A 14,379-nucleotide genomic window follows, 5' to 3' on the forward strand; every position below is an offset into this window, starting at 1 on the left:
TTGTACATTTCATTCTGAATTAAAGAGACTTATTATTCTGCTTTTATTTGTTTTGGGAGGAGATCCAAAAACCAAAACATATCTTTATATATCATTATTTCCTTTAAATATGATATATCCCTTTTAACATTTAAAACATTAATATAGCAGCAAACACTCTCTATGCAAAGATATAATGGAGAAAAGGAGTCCTGAGCAGGGAATGAAGCCACACACCCTGTGTGTGTGGTTAGCAGCTACAATCTCTGCTCTGTCCCAGAAACATGAACCAGAAGGGGGAGGAGAGGCTGGATAGGAAGCATTTGTTTTGGTCTGTGATGTTGGTTGTCTAGTGCAATGTCTAGTTGCAGAATGTTGGGATATATTACCATTATCAGTTCTTGAATAATTAAACTAATCAAATGGGGAGAAATTATTGAGAAGTTATAAACTACAAGTACTGTGTACTTACAACAGGAAGAATGACTAAACACTAGTGAAAATCAAAAATATACTTATTTAAACTGATTGTTTTCCTAATGTCTAATCCCTTGAAAAATGGATGCTACTACTCCTAACCTCAAAACAAGTTGAATGCTTGAACAAGCATAAATGTGGCTGGATATTTTAATAAAAACACGCTGTTTGGGAACCTGATTAATGGACAAAATCCTTGCTTATTACATTTGTAATAAGTGCTTTGAATGATTACAATTTTCTAATAACAATTTAGTAGCGCAATCTTCCAAAACACTCATTTTAAGAACGAAGTGCAACTGCTACATTTTCCAACCCTGAAAAATATAATATTTTCTTAAAAATGTAGGGGCTGCTCGGCAACACAGTGGACAGCAGGTGAGTTTACATAGTTTCTGTTTGAAATATGTGAACCGGTTCTCTAGCAAACTTTTTAGTTTGTTTTCTACGAAATGTGGGTCGTTAGATTTTAAGAGATTTTAATGTTATAAAAAATAATTGTCCTTTAAATTGTGAATCAGTGTTCTCTGTAGACGGGGGGTTATTCCCCAAAGCTTGTATATGGGTGAGTTATATAAGCTCAGAGTTGAGGACTGACCATGAACAATGTCCCTGCTCTTAACACAGGTGAGGTTTAAGGTCACCATGAATCAGAAAGCAGAACATTTTGTGTTTAATGATATTTTTAACTGACAAGTTTTCCACACCCGCAGGTTCTGGCTGATGTCATCACACATCAGAAGGCGTTACACAGGGAAAGAAAATAGTCCGTACACTTAGGTTAAATATTACGTAGAAGCACGAATTTTAAAGAATGTATTCAAGTTAATGTAGGCCTTAGCTTACATGAATAAGACCTTAAAAGTCTTGCATTATGAGGTGGCGCTTCATTTGCATAATTGTCACAGCAGCGCGGCGTCTGCGCGAGCGCTATTTCTGAAGTTTTATTTTCTTTCCCATTCAGTCTTCGGAGTGGAGCGCGCGCCTCGGCTGCCTTCACGAGCCTAGCGCGCGACGTGAGATGGAGAGACCAATCGCGCGCTGCTCCGGGTTTTTCTTATTTATTTATTTAATTTTTTTTTAAAACCCACCTTTGTGTTTCTCTCCCGGAGCCCATTCCCCCCCCTTCGCCCCCTCCTCTCTCTCTCCCTCTGTCTCTCTCTCTCTCAGCACCTCTAAAGGCTACTGAGTGAGAATCGATGGCGCAGAGGCCCGCCTGACAGGACAATAAAACCACAAAGAAGCCGTGAGTGGGGTTTACTCTCTTCTCTCTCTCCCTCTCCCGCTCTGTCTGTCGCTGTCTCTCCCTCCCTCTCTCTCCGTCCTTCGCCTTTCAAGTTACGGTGCGAATAAAATATCTGAGGGCTCTGTGGCGGCGGCGGTGCTCTAATTCAAAGCGGATTTTGAACAGCTGCCTTTTGTTGGTGTGAGGTAGCGCTCCGTGCTTTATTTCCATGTTCTCTCCTTCAGACAGGAGCTGCCTCCTCGCGCTAAGCTAAGCCGAGGAGCCGAGTCGTGCTGTGTTGTTGTAGCGCGCGCTATCGTGTCGTGCGAGGACGCCGTTGAGGGGGAGGTGGGGGATACGCACGGTGAAAGTCACTTTCTGTGTGATGTTATATGGTGTTACCAAGGTCTCAGCACAGTTCTCCCCTCGCGCTTTGACTGTTTATAGTGCGCTGCGGCACACGCACGCGCTCCTACACCAGCCGTTGAGGGTCTCGAGTCGAATGCGGCGGCGGTGCGTGAACAACAATGTGACGGGGGGCTAGCAGAGGAGGCTCAAAGGACCCCCTCCGCTAGAAAAACACGAGCAGACACAACACGCAGCAGCCTGGGTTTTGATGGAGGGTTTAATGTCGCCCCCCCCCCTCCCCTCCCCTTCGAGGCGAGAGCAGAAATGCCCTCAGTGTTCACAGGCCAGGGATGAACGGAGGAGCGCCTCGACAATGTCACGGAGAATGCAGACTTCTAGCCTGAGCTCCATGATTAGACTTTATCTTCAGAAGATTGTTGTGCTGTTTATTATTGACGGGAACAGTCGCTGCTAAAACATCCTGAAATCAGAATATGTTTTTGTCATCCAAACATCCATGTTTTTGGTTTGCAGCGGAGCAGATCTGAATAGATCTGAATTACAATGCTCTGGACAGTATTTGAGAAAGCCCTTAGAGAAAATGCTTGCATTGTGGTGGCACTCCAGGCAGACTATAATCTTAAGATACCACAGATGTTTACATTCATATAATCAACCATTCAACCAGTGTAAACCGTGTACTGTACTCACGCTGCTGTTTTCGGTTGTCAGACACAGAGAGAATACAAGTAATATCAAACCACAGTCAAGACTATAAAACCATATTCAAAGAGACTGACATACCTGTAAATAATGTAATATCAAGATGTTCAAGGTCCACTGGACTGCAGGCAACATCCTTGGATGTCACCTTATGAGGCCAGTTTTAAAGAGAGCTTTAAATCAGCCGTTAAAGGAACAGCCAAAGAAAACTTCAATATAGAGCCTGATCTAAAGCTGCAAAGTGTTACCATTTCATGTCACACCTTGCACTCCCCTGGAGTTCAGCCACTGTCCTTCTGGAAGAATGTCGTAATGATTAAATAAACGAATGTAAGGTTTGGGCAAATTACACCAGCTTCATAGTCACAGGCAAAAATAAAAGGCTTTTAAAAGAGAAAATGCCATGAAGCTGGGTCCCAGAGCTGCTTTACTGCCACTGATATTGGGTTCTGAAAGCTGTTTTCACATTTAGCAAAACCTATAGACAGCCATGACTCAGTCACAGGTCATGATTCTCTAGAAGAAACTTATGGGAAAAAAATACACCCAGATGTTGAAGTGAAGTAGCTTATATGAGGCCTAGGTTTATTCAGAAATCAAAAGCATTTATATTCCATTACATGTTTTAGCCTAGGTAAGATACAATAGTGTTTATTTATTTATTTTTAGTATTTGTTTATCATTTTGTAAAGAATACTGTACGTGAACCTTGTGAACTGTGACGCCAAAACTGAATGTTGCTGAAGTCATAGGTGTTGTAAACAGCTCATCCACATCAGTGAATGCTGACTGGTATGTAGACACTCTGTTTTTGGCTGGCATTAATAACTTTATGCTAATTCCCTCAGGTCTCTTTTTAAGCGAGAGGATCGTGATGTACTTGCTGTGGGAGTCTAAAGCCCCTTACCTAATCCTAACAGCTTGGCCTGGCTTCAGAGTCAGTCCCTGAGGTGTAAACATGAGGCAACCACCAGCTCTCTCTTCCTGTTCTTAATGGAGCCCCAATCTCAAGAGGTGAGACAATATGTGTTTCACACAATGCGTTTATAGATTTCTTTTGTGTTTTATGATATCCATTAAAATCACATGACTTGTGCCTCTCGCACGTTTAGTTGAAATGGAGGATGAAGATGGGACATGTTTACTTGATGTCTTGTGGTAAGTGATGCCAGACTTTCTGTAAATGTACTCAAATTGTGATGAAGCTCACACTTCAGGGAGGGCCAAGAGGATTTGGAAAGGCTTTCTGCAGTGACAGATGTTTTACCATGCAGGACTCATTAACACCTTCACTGTCATCTAACCTTCTTTGATACTAGGGGTGTAACACAGTGTCTGATTTGATTAAAACAATCAAATCACCGTTTGATTCTAGTGTCTAAGCTATTTCAATAGATGTTGAAAGTAGCATGAATGTTGGTAGTGTGATTTCTTTTGGTGGAGTGCAAATTAATTTGTATTTGATGGCATAATTAGAATATCTATTCTTTCTATTAGCATTGTCATATCTCAACTTTGCCTATTTGTCAGGGACATCATACTGTCGTGATGCATTGTTAAACCTCTAAAAGATGATATTAAAAGCGATTAATGTGGTAAGACTCTACAATGAGTCTCGGTTCTTTCAGTGAACTGATTATGCCTTTGTCTGTGTTTTAAAGTGATCCACAAGCTCTGAATGACTTCCTTCATGGGACAAAAGAGGTAGAGGTACTCTGAATATGCCACAACCATTAAATGTTACTCAAGCTACTACTGCAGTACACTTAAACAAATAATTAATATGTGAAATGCATGAGCATGCTTTAATGAGTATACATTCTGCACCAGTTTTAGTATTGGGTAAAATAACGCATCAAACATAACTGCTATTTTTAGCACCATATAGGATAAACCTGACTGAAGTATTATGACCTGTTATAGTTTGTGTGTGAAATCATATTTGGGAATTAGATGAAAGAGTCCTGTAAACCCTCCCTGCAATTAGCCATCTCTCCTCCCCTCTGTTCAAGCAGCTGCTGAGTGGAGACCTGCTCATTAATTCTTCCTCTGGGGAGCCTTCGCTGTTCACAGACACCCCGGTGAGTCTGGGCCTCTGTCCCTGCGGAGGACACTGTAGATAGGGAAGATTTTACTAGTACTAGCTCAGCATCACCTGTCTATCAGACTGTGTCTTCTAAAACCACCTGCTGGTAATTTGGTTACCACTGAGAATGGCCAAGCTCTAATCAGCGGATTCAAAGAAGACTCACTCTCTGTCATCCTCTGATGATTTATTGCATAACGGCATATCTAAACTTATTAATTGCCCCCTCTATTTTTCTCTCCAGAGCCCTGTATCTTTGTTGGCAGATGATGCTGGTTCACAAGACACACCTACCTCGGGCTGTGTGGACCTCTCCTTCCTGGATGAGGCCTTGCTGGCGTCGCCAGATGGAGAAGATGATTCAGAGGAGCCTCATGACACCCCAGAAGACCAGGCAGAGGTGCTGCAGCAGCAGCAGGAAGAGGAGGAGGAGGAGGAGGAAGAGGAGACCTGTGATATCCTGCAACAAAGTCTTCAGGAGGCTGACATCACTGAGCATACATTGGCTTTAGAGGCAGGTCTTGCTCCACCAGGAGAAGCTCTCTCACTCTACACATCTGATATGCCCCTTTCGTCACAGGCATATCTGTCCAAACCACTGAACATCTCTGGTGTGGCTACTTTGCCAAGGGACACACAGGTCGCAGTGGAGCCTCCTCAGCCATCCCTGTTAGCTGTAGGACCAGGTTGTCCATCGCTCAAACCTGCAGCACCCCAGTTAATGGGACTGCTACCTGGGAATGTATTCCCTGCACCTTCTTCTGAGACTTCCTTCTCCCTGAGTTCTGCACAGGCCTCCAGCATGATCATCCAGAAATCCCTACCAGGCCTTGCTGGCCGTCAGCTGTTGACGCCTATAAGGACTACAGCAGCTCCAGAGATCATACTGCAAAGGACTCCTTTGCCTATTCAGCCCAAGCTGCCAGTGAACATCCAGCCTAGGTTAGTGCAAATCAGCCCTAAGCCTTCAGGGCAGAAATCAACCACAGGACTTACTTTTATTCCACCACCTGCATCACAGAACATCCTTTTGTCTTCTCCCATGACCTCCAAACAACCTTCGCCTTCACAACCTGCCCCTACACTCAACAAACCTGTCAGCCTCCAGCTAGTCAACCAAGGAGGCTCCTTTGTCATTCAGCCCCAAGGCCTCTTTCAGGGCCAAAGCCACTTCCTCCTGCCCAGCCAAAGCCCTGTAACCATGGCCCAGTCTGCAAGCACTGCTAGACCACTTCTCACCACCGTAAGCAATCAAATGCCAAGCGGAGCCCCTCCAGCAGGGCACCTTGTTGACGGCTCACAGATTGTGACAGTACGCCCCAGGCAACTGAATTTCAGCCCTGTATTTGCAACTCCAAATGGGCAGCTCACGCTCAGACAAGGAACCCTCTTGTCAGGGCCATTGCAGCTTCAGTCGGCACCCCCTACCGTCTTCCAGATGCCAGCACAGTTAACAGGGGCCTACACTCCTCATGCACAGGGGCAGCATGGTGCTGTGGTCCACAGTCCTGCCTTAGGGAGCCAGATCACCTTGATCAATAGCCCAAATGTTCTTACCCCTGATATGACTTCCATATCAATAGTGAATGGCCCATCAGTAGTGCAAAGCCTGCCATTTGTGTCGCAGGGGCATAGACTTATGGCAGGAACTCAAGATGAGCAGCTAAGTCTTCCACAGGCCCCAGTGCTTCTCCTGCCTGAAAGACCAGCAACAGATAAGACTGATGTGACCGAGCAGCTCCACAGCATTTTACAAGTGAGTTGCCATTTCTCTCTGCTATTTATTGTTTTACATGTTTGATTTTAGAGTGACAAATGTAACAACATTTACCTGTTACTTCTTCACTAATTCCAGCGGAACAGAATGTCTCCTACAGTTTCAATACAACCTCCCATTGCTGAAATACACGCACAGTCTTCTCCAGCAGTCTCTCTACTGCAAGAACCACCAGAGAGCACACATACCACAGAGCCTGTCACATCTTTATCTAAGCATCTGGGCATCCAACCAGAAAACCAACCATGTGTTGAAGAAGTCCATAACCCTCAGAAACAAGCCTTTATAAATCATCCCCAGCAGGTAAACCCAAAACCTGTTTTTGATCTACAGAGGAACATTTTGCATGCCAGCCAGCTGAAATACAAAAGCAGGGTGGCACCACATCTCCAAAAGTTGTGGGGCAAAATTTATGCTACTGGGTTCAGGAGTCATGTCCCCGTGGCATGAGTAGTTTGAAAAAAAATCTATTTACATGAATTTAAAAGGCCATTCATTTAGATAGTTTCCCCATATCCAAAACAGGACAAACTCTGACACTGGTGGCAACGTCTGTCACGCACCACGGTAAAGAGATCAGTCTCTACAATGCACCATTTACAAAACCACTCTGAATGACACATCTGTTTACAGTAACTGAGTTCTGCAGAAATATTGAAAAATCAGTAGTTTCCCTTAAAATGATAGAAGCCATTCAGATTTTAACCTGTAAACTGTCTCCTTCCAGCAGTAAGACATACTCCAGACATGACAGTTAGCAAATACTGTGACCTAATAAATTTTGTGACCAGTGATTAATGCTTCACATTTACAGTATTTACCAGACTCAAGATTTGTTTGAGCAGCCGCACAGCTTTAGAAAAGTGCATCTAATGTCTCGCCAAATGGATTTTAATTGGTTATGCAGCTCAGATCAGTGTGTTCCTGCCTTCAAACCAGTGTGAATAAATGAATGAACATTAAAATAATTGTTCTCACCTTGACTTATCATGCCTGGTTTTGTGTGGGTGAATTAATAACATAAGTTCATACGCTGTACTGGCTGATATTCAGTATCAAACACTTGGATCAAGATGTCTGTGAAGAATAAGAATTTTAAACGTATTTTTTTCATGCCCGTAGCAAGAAGTTTCTGTTTCTACCGAGCCCTTGCCTGAGACACTTCTGGTGGACAGTCACATCTCTCCTGAAGCCAGCGAGACAGAAACTTCTCCCATCGCCCTGGCTGTCTGCAGCCAGTCCGATGCCCTCTCTGTACTGTCTGAGTGTGGTGGGATGCCCACCCCAGCACATTCTGGTTCAGAACACAGTGACATGCTGTCCTCACCACCCATTCTCCAGTGTACTGGAAGCACTCCTTCCACCACGTTCCCTACACCTCCACTCTCAGACAGACAACCCATGGCCTCCACTGCTTTTGTGGCTCTCAGTGCAAACCCTCCAGGGCAAGAGGAATCTGTGATGTCCCTGAGCCCGTCTTCTGCACCAGAAAAAACATACCTGTCTGAGCAACAGCCTTTTTCCATCTCTGCTTCTACTGGTCTAACTGGAGCCCTGGAGTCTGGCCTGAGTGGAGTCCAGCAGCATGTGATGCAAAGCAGTGAGTGTGATGAGTCACTACATGAAAAATTAGGACAAAACCATTCAATGAGTTCTAACCTATATTTAATATGTTATACAGAGCTCGTCTTCTTACCTATGACTGGATGGGTATCTCATAAAACTCTCACTAGCAATAATCAGTTACAAAGCTTACTGAGTGAATGTTATCATTAAATTCCATGGGTGATGTTAAGGGTTTGAATACTTAGTAAAGGCTTAATACTGAGCACGGCTTTTATGGTGATGTAGCAGGTAGTTTTGCTGCCACAATGCTCTAGGGTTCCTTTAGTCACTGTCTTTGAGGAGTGTCTAACTACACCGAATACTGCCATTTCAAAATGTGACTAGGACTAAATACAGATATTTAATACTGTGATGGACTAGTGTCCTGTCGAAGGTGTGTTTCTGCCATGTGTGATCCTGTGTGACCCACTGCAACCATGAACTGGATAAGCTGTTGCAGATAAAGAATATCTGAACAATGACTGTATTCTCAATACATTTGACAAACTTCTATTCTTTACATGTCAACTTTATTATTTTTTTTAATCTGTATTAGAATTCAGAGCTCCAGGTGTGGTAATTGAAAGTGAACTTGTCTCACCAGACCTACAGGAAAGCCATGAGGTCATGTCATCACAAGGCACACAGATACAGCCTTCCCTCCAGGCTCAGATTCCAGTGAGTTGGCATTGTGTTATTTAATGAGATTATTAAGACTGTCAAGTGTGTGAAACAGAGCGGTAACTACAGATGTCCTGAAATTTCACACATTATGCCCAAAGCACATCTTATATTTGCTTGGTCTTTTTGGTGCTTTAGGTGTCTTCTTTCAACATGATGGGGAAAGAAAGACTGACCCCAGCAATGCGGCAGCACAGGTGAGCAGTCGTTAACCAACACCCTCAGTCTTGGGAAGATATTTGCACGGAAACATTATTATAGTTGGATAAAATGCCAGGTGTAAGATGATTTAACATGATTATTTCTCTTGCATGTCTATATATGTTATTCCTAGATTTAAGCAACAGATTTGCTTGGACCACAATGCTGTTCTCAATCCGAACACTCGTTCACAATTCATTTCACTGGAGGATGCTGTGAGACACCTGTTGCCCTACCATTCCTGCTCCAGAGCCTTACCCAGCCAAGCTGATCTACTAACAGGTCAGAGCTTCAGTCAGGGAGGTCAGTTTAGACATCTAAAGCTGCAACAGGTTATTTAAAAATTCATTGATATCGTGGGGTTTGAAAACTCTGTCTTGTGGAAATTCAGATTGCTTTTTGAGATATATATATATATATATATAGGACAATTTATTATTATCTATTGTATCTGTGTCTGTGCAGTGGACTTGCAGTTTGAGAATGTATCAGGACTGCTGCTGAATCGTACCACAGACATGTTGAACAAGTACAGAAAACTCCTACTGGCAGAGTCCCAGGTGAACCAGAGCACCACACAGTTCTTTACTAAGCATCTCTCTGTCTTCATTCTAAAACATTTTTGGTTAAGTTTTTCAGAGTATCATAAAGGGATTTTCTCACTATATTTAGTCTCTGGAATAAGTGATGATAAAAAAAAACAAGAGCAAAGAGAACCTAGGCAAGCCTAGTTTAGCTGGACTGCCATTAGCCACATAGCCAATGTCACAGAGGTATTTTTGGCATTTCAAAACCAGGAAAGCACAAAAATACATACCCTTGTCATTGGAAGATCTGGAGAAGCTTTGGTGCTTCTTTGTTTACAATAATAACAAATCAATGTCTTTATTAACAGTAATAACAAATAATGACAAACTATAACAATAGTTTATCTTGTCAGTGGCTGACAGTGTGTGTATGGTCATGGAAAGCCTATTATTTTCTGTTCATACAAAAATACAAAACTGAGATGACATTAAAGCAACTCGTTTACCAGAAAGCAACAAGATAACATTAAATATTTTGAACATTTCTAAAACCAAGCACCTTAACATATTATCAACCAAGTGATCTATAGTGATATCTCATAAAGGAACAGGGCATCGCTGGGAACTATTCATTACTGACCTACATTTCTATTAAAACAGTGCTGTAACAAATTCACAGCCACGTTTATTATGAGTAACACCTCGCTCTGGTGTTCTGTCTTTAATAATCTGGAGATTTTGCCTGTTATCGTGTAAAGTTAAACAAAAAGCTGTGCAGATGTAACTTACTCGTCAGAAAGTCAGTAACGGTGAGATGTGTCCGTTTATTCGTGTCGTTATAGGGACAGACAAGATGACTTTCTCTTTGTTAAATATATAGTAGAAAACAAAAGGCTGTGTCACAGAAACATTCTCCAAACATAAAGAAGAGTCTATGATAAATATTACCTCAACAACGTTCAACACCTTTCTGTTTGAGGCTCCAGTAAAACACTGAGCTGCTCACTGCGGTGGACGGTGGACGGTGGACCTACAGCGCTGAAGCTGTGTGCAAGTGTGTCCCAATTCAGCTCTCAACTCTCTGACCCCTTGAACACTTCAACCATGTCATCAATGTGAACATTTTAATGGCAAGAAATGGGTCGGGAGAAAGCCTGCAGACAGCAAAATCCCAGACATTTTCGGCGATTTGAAATCCCTAACAGACGCATTTTATAGGTCCCAAAAAGAAAGAGGGCGTTTGGTCACCAAACTGTGAAATATGGCTGAACTAACAACAGACGGTGTAGTGGCGCCAGACTGACCAATTAAATGTTTACAGAGAAGGTTATCGACCAATAACGGTAGCTCTACAGTCAGACCGTCCAATCAGAAGATTTTATGCTACTTCACCACTCCCCCTTCTCACTCAAGTGAACCAATCGGAGTAGGGGAGGGCGGGACTAGTTTGTGAACGAAACGCTTCTCGAAGTTCTACGTAAGCTCTAGAAAAACAAAATCCCGGACGTTTGTGAAATTCCACCTGGACATTTTTTTAAGTCTAAAAAAGAGGACGTCTGGTCACACTAACAAAGAGTTAATATTCTCCTAGACAGATAAGCAAGTAATTTCAGAAAAACTATAAAAGTACAGAGACATGTATGGATTAATTGTGTAAATTCTGTGGTTGGTGTGTTTTAATCTAAGGAAGTCTGGAATAAGTGTTGCGTCTTTAGCTTTGCACAGTCTACTTAATGTGGCAAACAATGTCAATATTAGCCATGTAAACTGACCCAAAGTCGACCTAAAATTGTAAACATGGAATTTGTGAATAAGCAGCATATAGATTCCCCTTAAAATGACATTTAATATGAAAGTGAAAAGTCAATAAAAGATATTGGAAGCCTCATCTAGTGACACATTTATGATGAAAATTGAACGTGGAATATTAAACTAATAAATACAGGATATACTGCAGTGGCTTATTAACCTTTTTGTCTTTGGCAAACATAGACATAGATTGACAGGTAGATATTTTAGTGAAATGGTCTACACCCTTCTCTGTAAAACAAAAAAAAGTTAATTGTAGCATTTTCTTTTTAGCTAGAAGGTCCAAAGATCTTGAGCTCATCATGCGCTTATTTGTGCAAGTTCAGTGTCAACCAGGCAACCCACGTGAGCTTCGTGTCTGGGGTGATGGGGGCGGGCAGGGGCAAACAACTCTCCATTGTTTTGAATTTGGAATGCAGTACCCATATTAATCACTTGCTGTCAGTAATACAGATTGCTCCTTTAATTGTAAATAATGTAAAACGTGTCATGTATGAGATGTTTTTGATCTGTACAGCAGGAGAGTCCCTCAGCAGAGATGGTGATGCTGGAGCGATTGTTTTTGCAGTCAGAGAGATTTTTACTGGGGGAGGAGAGACGCAGGGCCAGGGGAGATCCAGGTTAGTTTCCTTGCTTTTCCTAATCTCCTCTGGAAAATATGCTGATACAGAATGTAGGTATAATATGGACTCTTTATAATACGACCTGAGTAACCGATTAACTAATGTCTCTTTATTTATTGATTTCATTGATGTTACATCATTTTGCCGGGTAAAAATCTCAGTCTGTGAACCATTTGTGAACTTGACAGAGTCGTTCCTGATGTCACTGCGTAAAGCTTCACTGCAGCGCAGCCTGGTGCCCTCTGGTCAAACAGAAACTTCAGGCAGTCCCCCCTCTCCTCCTGCCTGGGCTCTACACTCGGACAGACCCCCGGGCCTGAAGACGTATCGTTCCAGGAGCAGGGGAGCGCTCCGCCTCACCATAAAACATGAGTCAGGATCTCGCAAAGTCATCCACCACTCAGCCTGCGACACTCCACATACTCTCTCCAGCCACAAGCGGAGCTTCAGTGGTCAGCTCACCAATGGAGGAGACAACCAGGAGAATCAGAACTCCAATAAACCTCTGTTACCCAGTCCCCCAGAGACCAGCTGTGAGACAGCTGTGGAACAAGCAGTGGGCAGCTGTCACATGGAGACTAGCAGGACAGCTTATGATGTGCAGGACCACCCACATTCCATAGATAAACCAGAGCAAACAGCTGGGTGTCCAGAGGGTTTGCTTCCAGAGTTGTGCGCTCCAGAGCTCAAACGGACAAAGCTGGACTCTTCGGACACACTGTGCCCAGGTTCGTCTCCTCTGGTGGAGGACAGTGGGCTTAGTGAGCACCTGCAGAGTGCCATAGACAGCATCCTGGAACTGCAGCGGCTACAAGGGCCAGCAGCTGGGGTCAAACCCAAACTACAGCAGAGCCACTCACTGGACCAAGCCGTCAGCTGCATGCTGGAGGGAGAGCTGTAATACACATGACCCCCAAAGTGGAAAAAAGTGCCATATCCAGCATTTAATGTCCTGTAGTTGAATATAACTAACATTGTCTGCTGGCCAGAGCAGACACTAAATTCTATAATTAGTTCATTGAGAGGGGGGTCTACTATTAACTGGCACGAGGAAGGTCCTTGAAACAAAGCACTGAGAGTAATTAAGTTCAACTATAATTTGATTCTAAATGTAAAAAAGTAGCAGTTAGAGGTTGGGGGAATCTGATGTGAATAAAAGTGGAGCACTTTTGAGAGACGCACCACAATAATTTTTTTATATTCCTATTGGTTTAGTGTTAAGTAAAAACCTCCAATGTGCTTGATTTGTGCCAACATCAGAAACGTTGTCAGTCTTTTTGCAGAGTGCCTGTGCGTATTCTAGTAATTTTTGAATGTATGTACGTATGTGTTTGTGTCATAAGTATGATAGCTCATGTATGAAGGGGAAGAGTTTGCTTGGTTATATATATATTTATTATATTATATAAATATAAATACGTTACAGTTTAAGCAAGTATGTATTTGGAGCTTCTCACACTTCAAGTGTGCATACTCTGCAGGTGACAGTACATGGAATTGTTTCAGCTCGTTTACCCCCAAAGAACATGTGCTTCATTCTGAAATCACCAGCAAACATAACCGCATCAGAGATTTTGTTTCTTACAAAAATGATCATTTTGAACAAAGACAAAGAATATATTCTAGTTAAAAATTGGCAGGTCTTTTTTTGCTGCTCTGACATTGCAGCCGACTCGGATGCATTTTCCCACAGTGCATCACTGAGACTAAACAATTAAGATACTTAAAGAAAAAAAACAAGCAATAATGAGTAGTTGGTCTGAAATGTAGTTGTGCCTCAGTCAAGCTTTAGTCCTTGTTTTCTGTACATTTGTGATCACACTGGTTTGTCAGTTCTTGACTGACAGGAGAAACAGGTAGTCTTAAAGCAACAATAGACTTATCCTTTTCACACACAGTAATCAGTGCAAATTGATAAACTACACCTGTAAAGACCCAAATGTAAAATTCAAAAACAGAAGGGAATTGTTTTGCTTCATGTTTGAATTTGAAGTATTTGTTTGATATTTTCCTTGACAATCTGTAACTGTTCTCTTTACACACTCCACCATTCATTCCATATAGAGTTAGGCTTGTTTAAACTGATTATCAGTTGAACTGTCTGGATGTTTAAATATGGGTTTGTGGAGGCCCCCTTATGTTCAGCAGTAATTATTACTTGGTTTGATACCTTGATCTTATTTAACTAGAGACGATATTGTAACGGTACATGAAACAAACACATCTCATCTGATATCAGAGACCACATTAACTGGCTGCAGTGTTATTACTCTTAATTGCCAATCTGATATTGCTTCCCAACATGCTATGCACTAATA

General features: G+C 42.4%; 1 protein-coding gene across 1 annotated transcript; it reads left to right on the forward strand.

Annotated features, from left to right (window-relative positions):
• Positions 1–3,627: 3,627 nt before the first annotated feature.
• Positions 3,628–13,945, forward strand: si:ch211-168d23.3 (BRD4-interacting chromatin-remodeling complex-associated protein). The gene is made up of 13 exons (XM_066686006.1): positions 3,628–3,766; positions 3,865–3,910; positions 4,414–4,456; positions 4,768–4,833; positions 5,083–6,594; positions 6,694–6,918; positions 7,738–8,215; positions 8,777–8,898; positions 9,040–9,098; positions 9,236–9,384; positions 9,568–9,662; positions 11,956–12,058; positions 12,250–13,945. The coding sequence occupies exons 2-13, from the start codon at positions 3,870–3,872 to the stop codon at positions 12,960–12,962; spliced, it is 3,606 nt and encodes a 1,201-aa protein (XP_066542103.1). The 5' UTR covers positions 3,628–3,766; positions 3,865–3,869; the 3' UTR covers positions 12,963–13,945.
• Positions 13,946–14,379: the final 434 nt, after the last annotated feature.

This window comes from Hoplias malabaricus, chromosome 1, assembly GCF_029633855.1.
Source record: "Hoplias malabaricus isolate fHopMal1 chromosome 1, fHopMal1.hap1, whole genome shotgun sequence".
Lineage (NCBI taxonomy): Eukaryota > Metazoa > Chordata > Actinopteri > Characiformes > Erythrinidae > Hoplias > Hoplias malabaricus.

Coding starts and splice junctions, on each gene's coding strand:
- si:ch211-168d23.3 (XM_066686006.1), top strand. CDS start 3,870: ATGGAGGATGAAGATGGGACATGTTTACTTGATGTCTTGTG. Junction 3,911..4,413: donor TGTTTACTTGATGTCTTGTG/GTAAGTGATGCC, acceptor TGTGTTTTAAAG/TGATCCACAAGCTCTGAATG. Junction 8,216..8,776: donor GCAGCATGTGATGCAAAGCA/GTGAGTGTGATG, acceptor AATCTGTATTAG/AATTCAGAGCTCCAGGTGTG.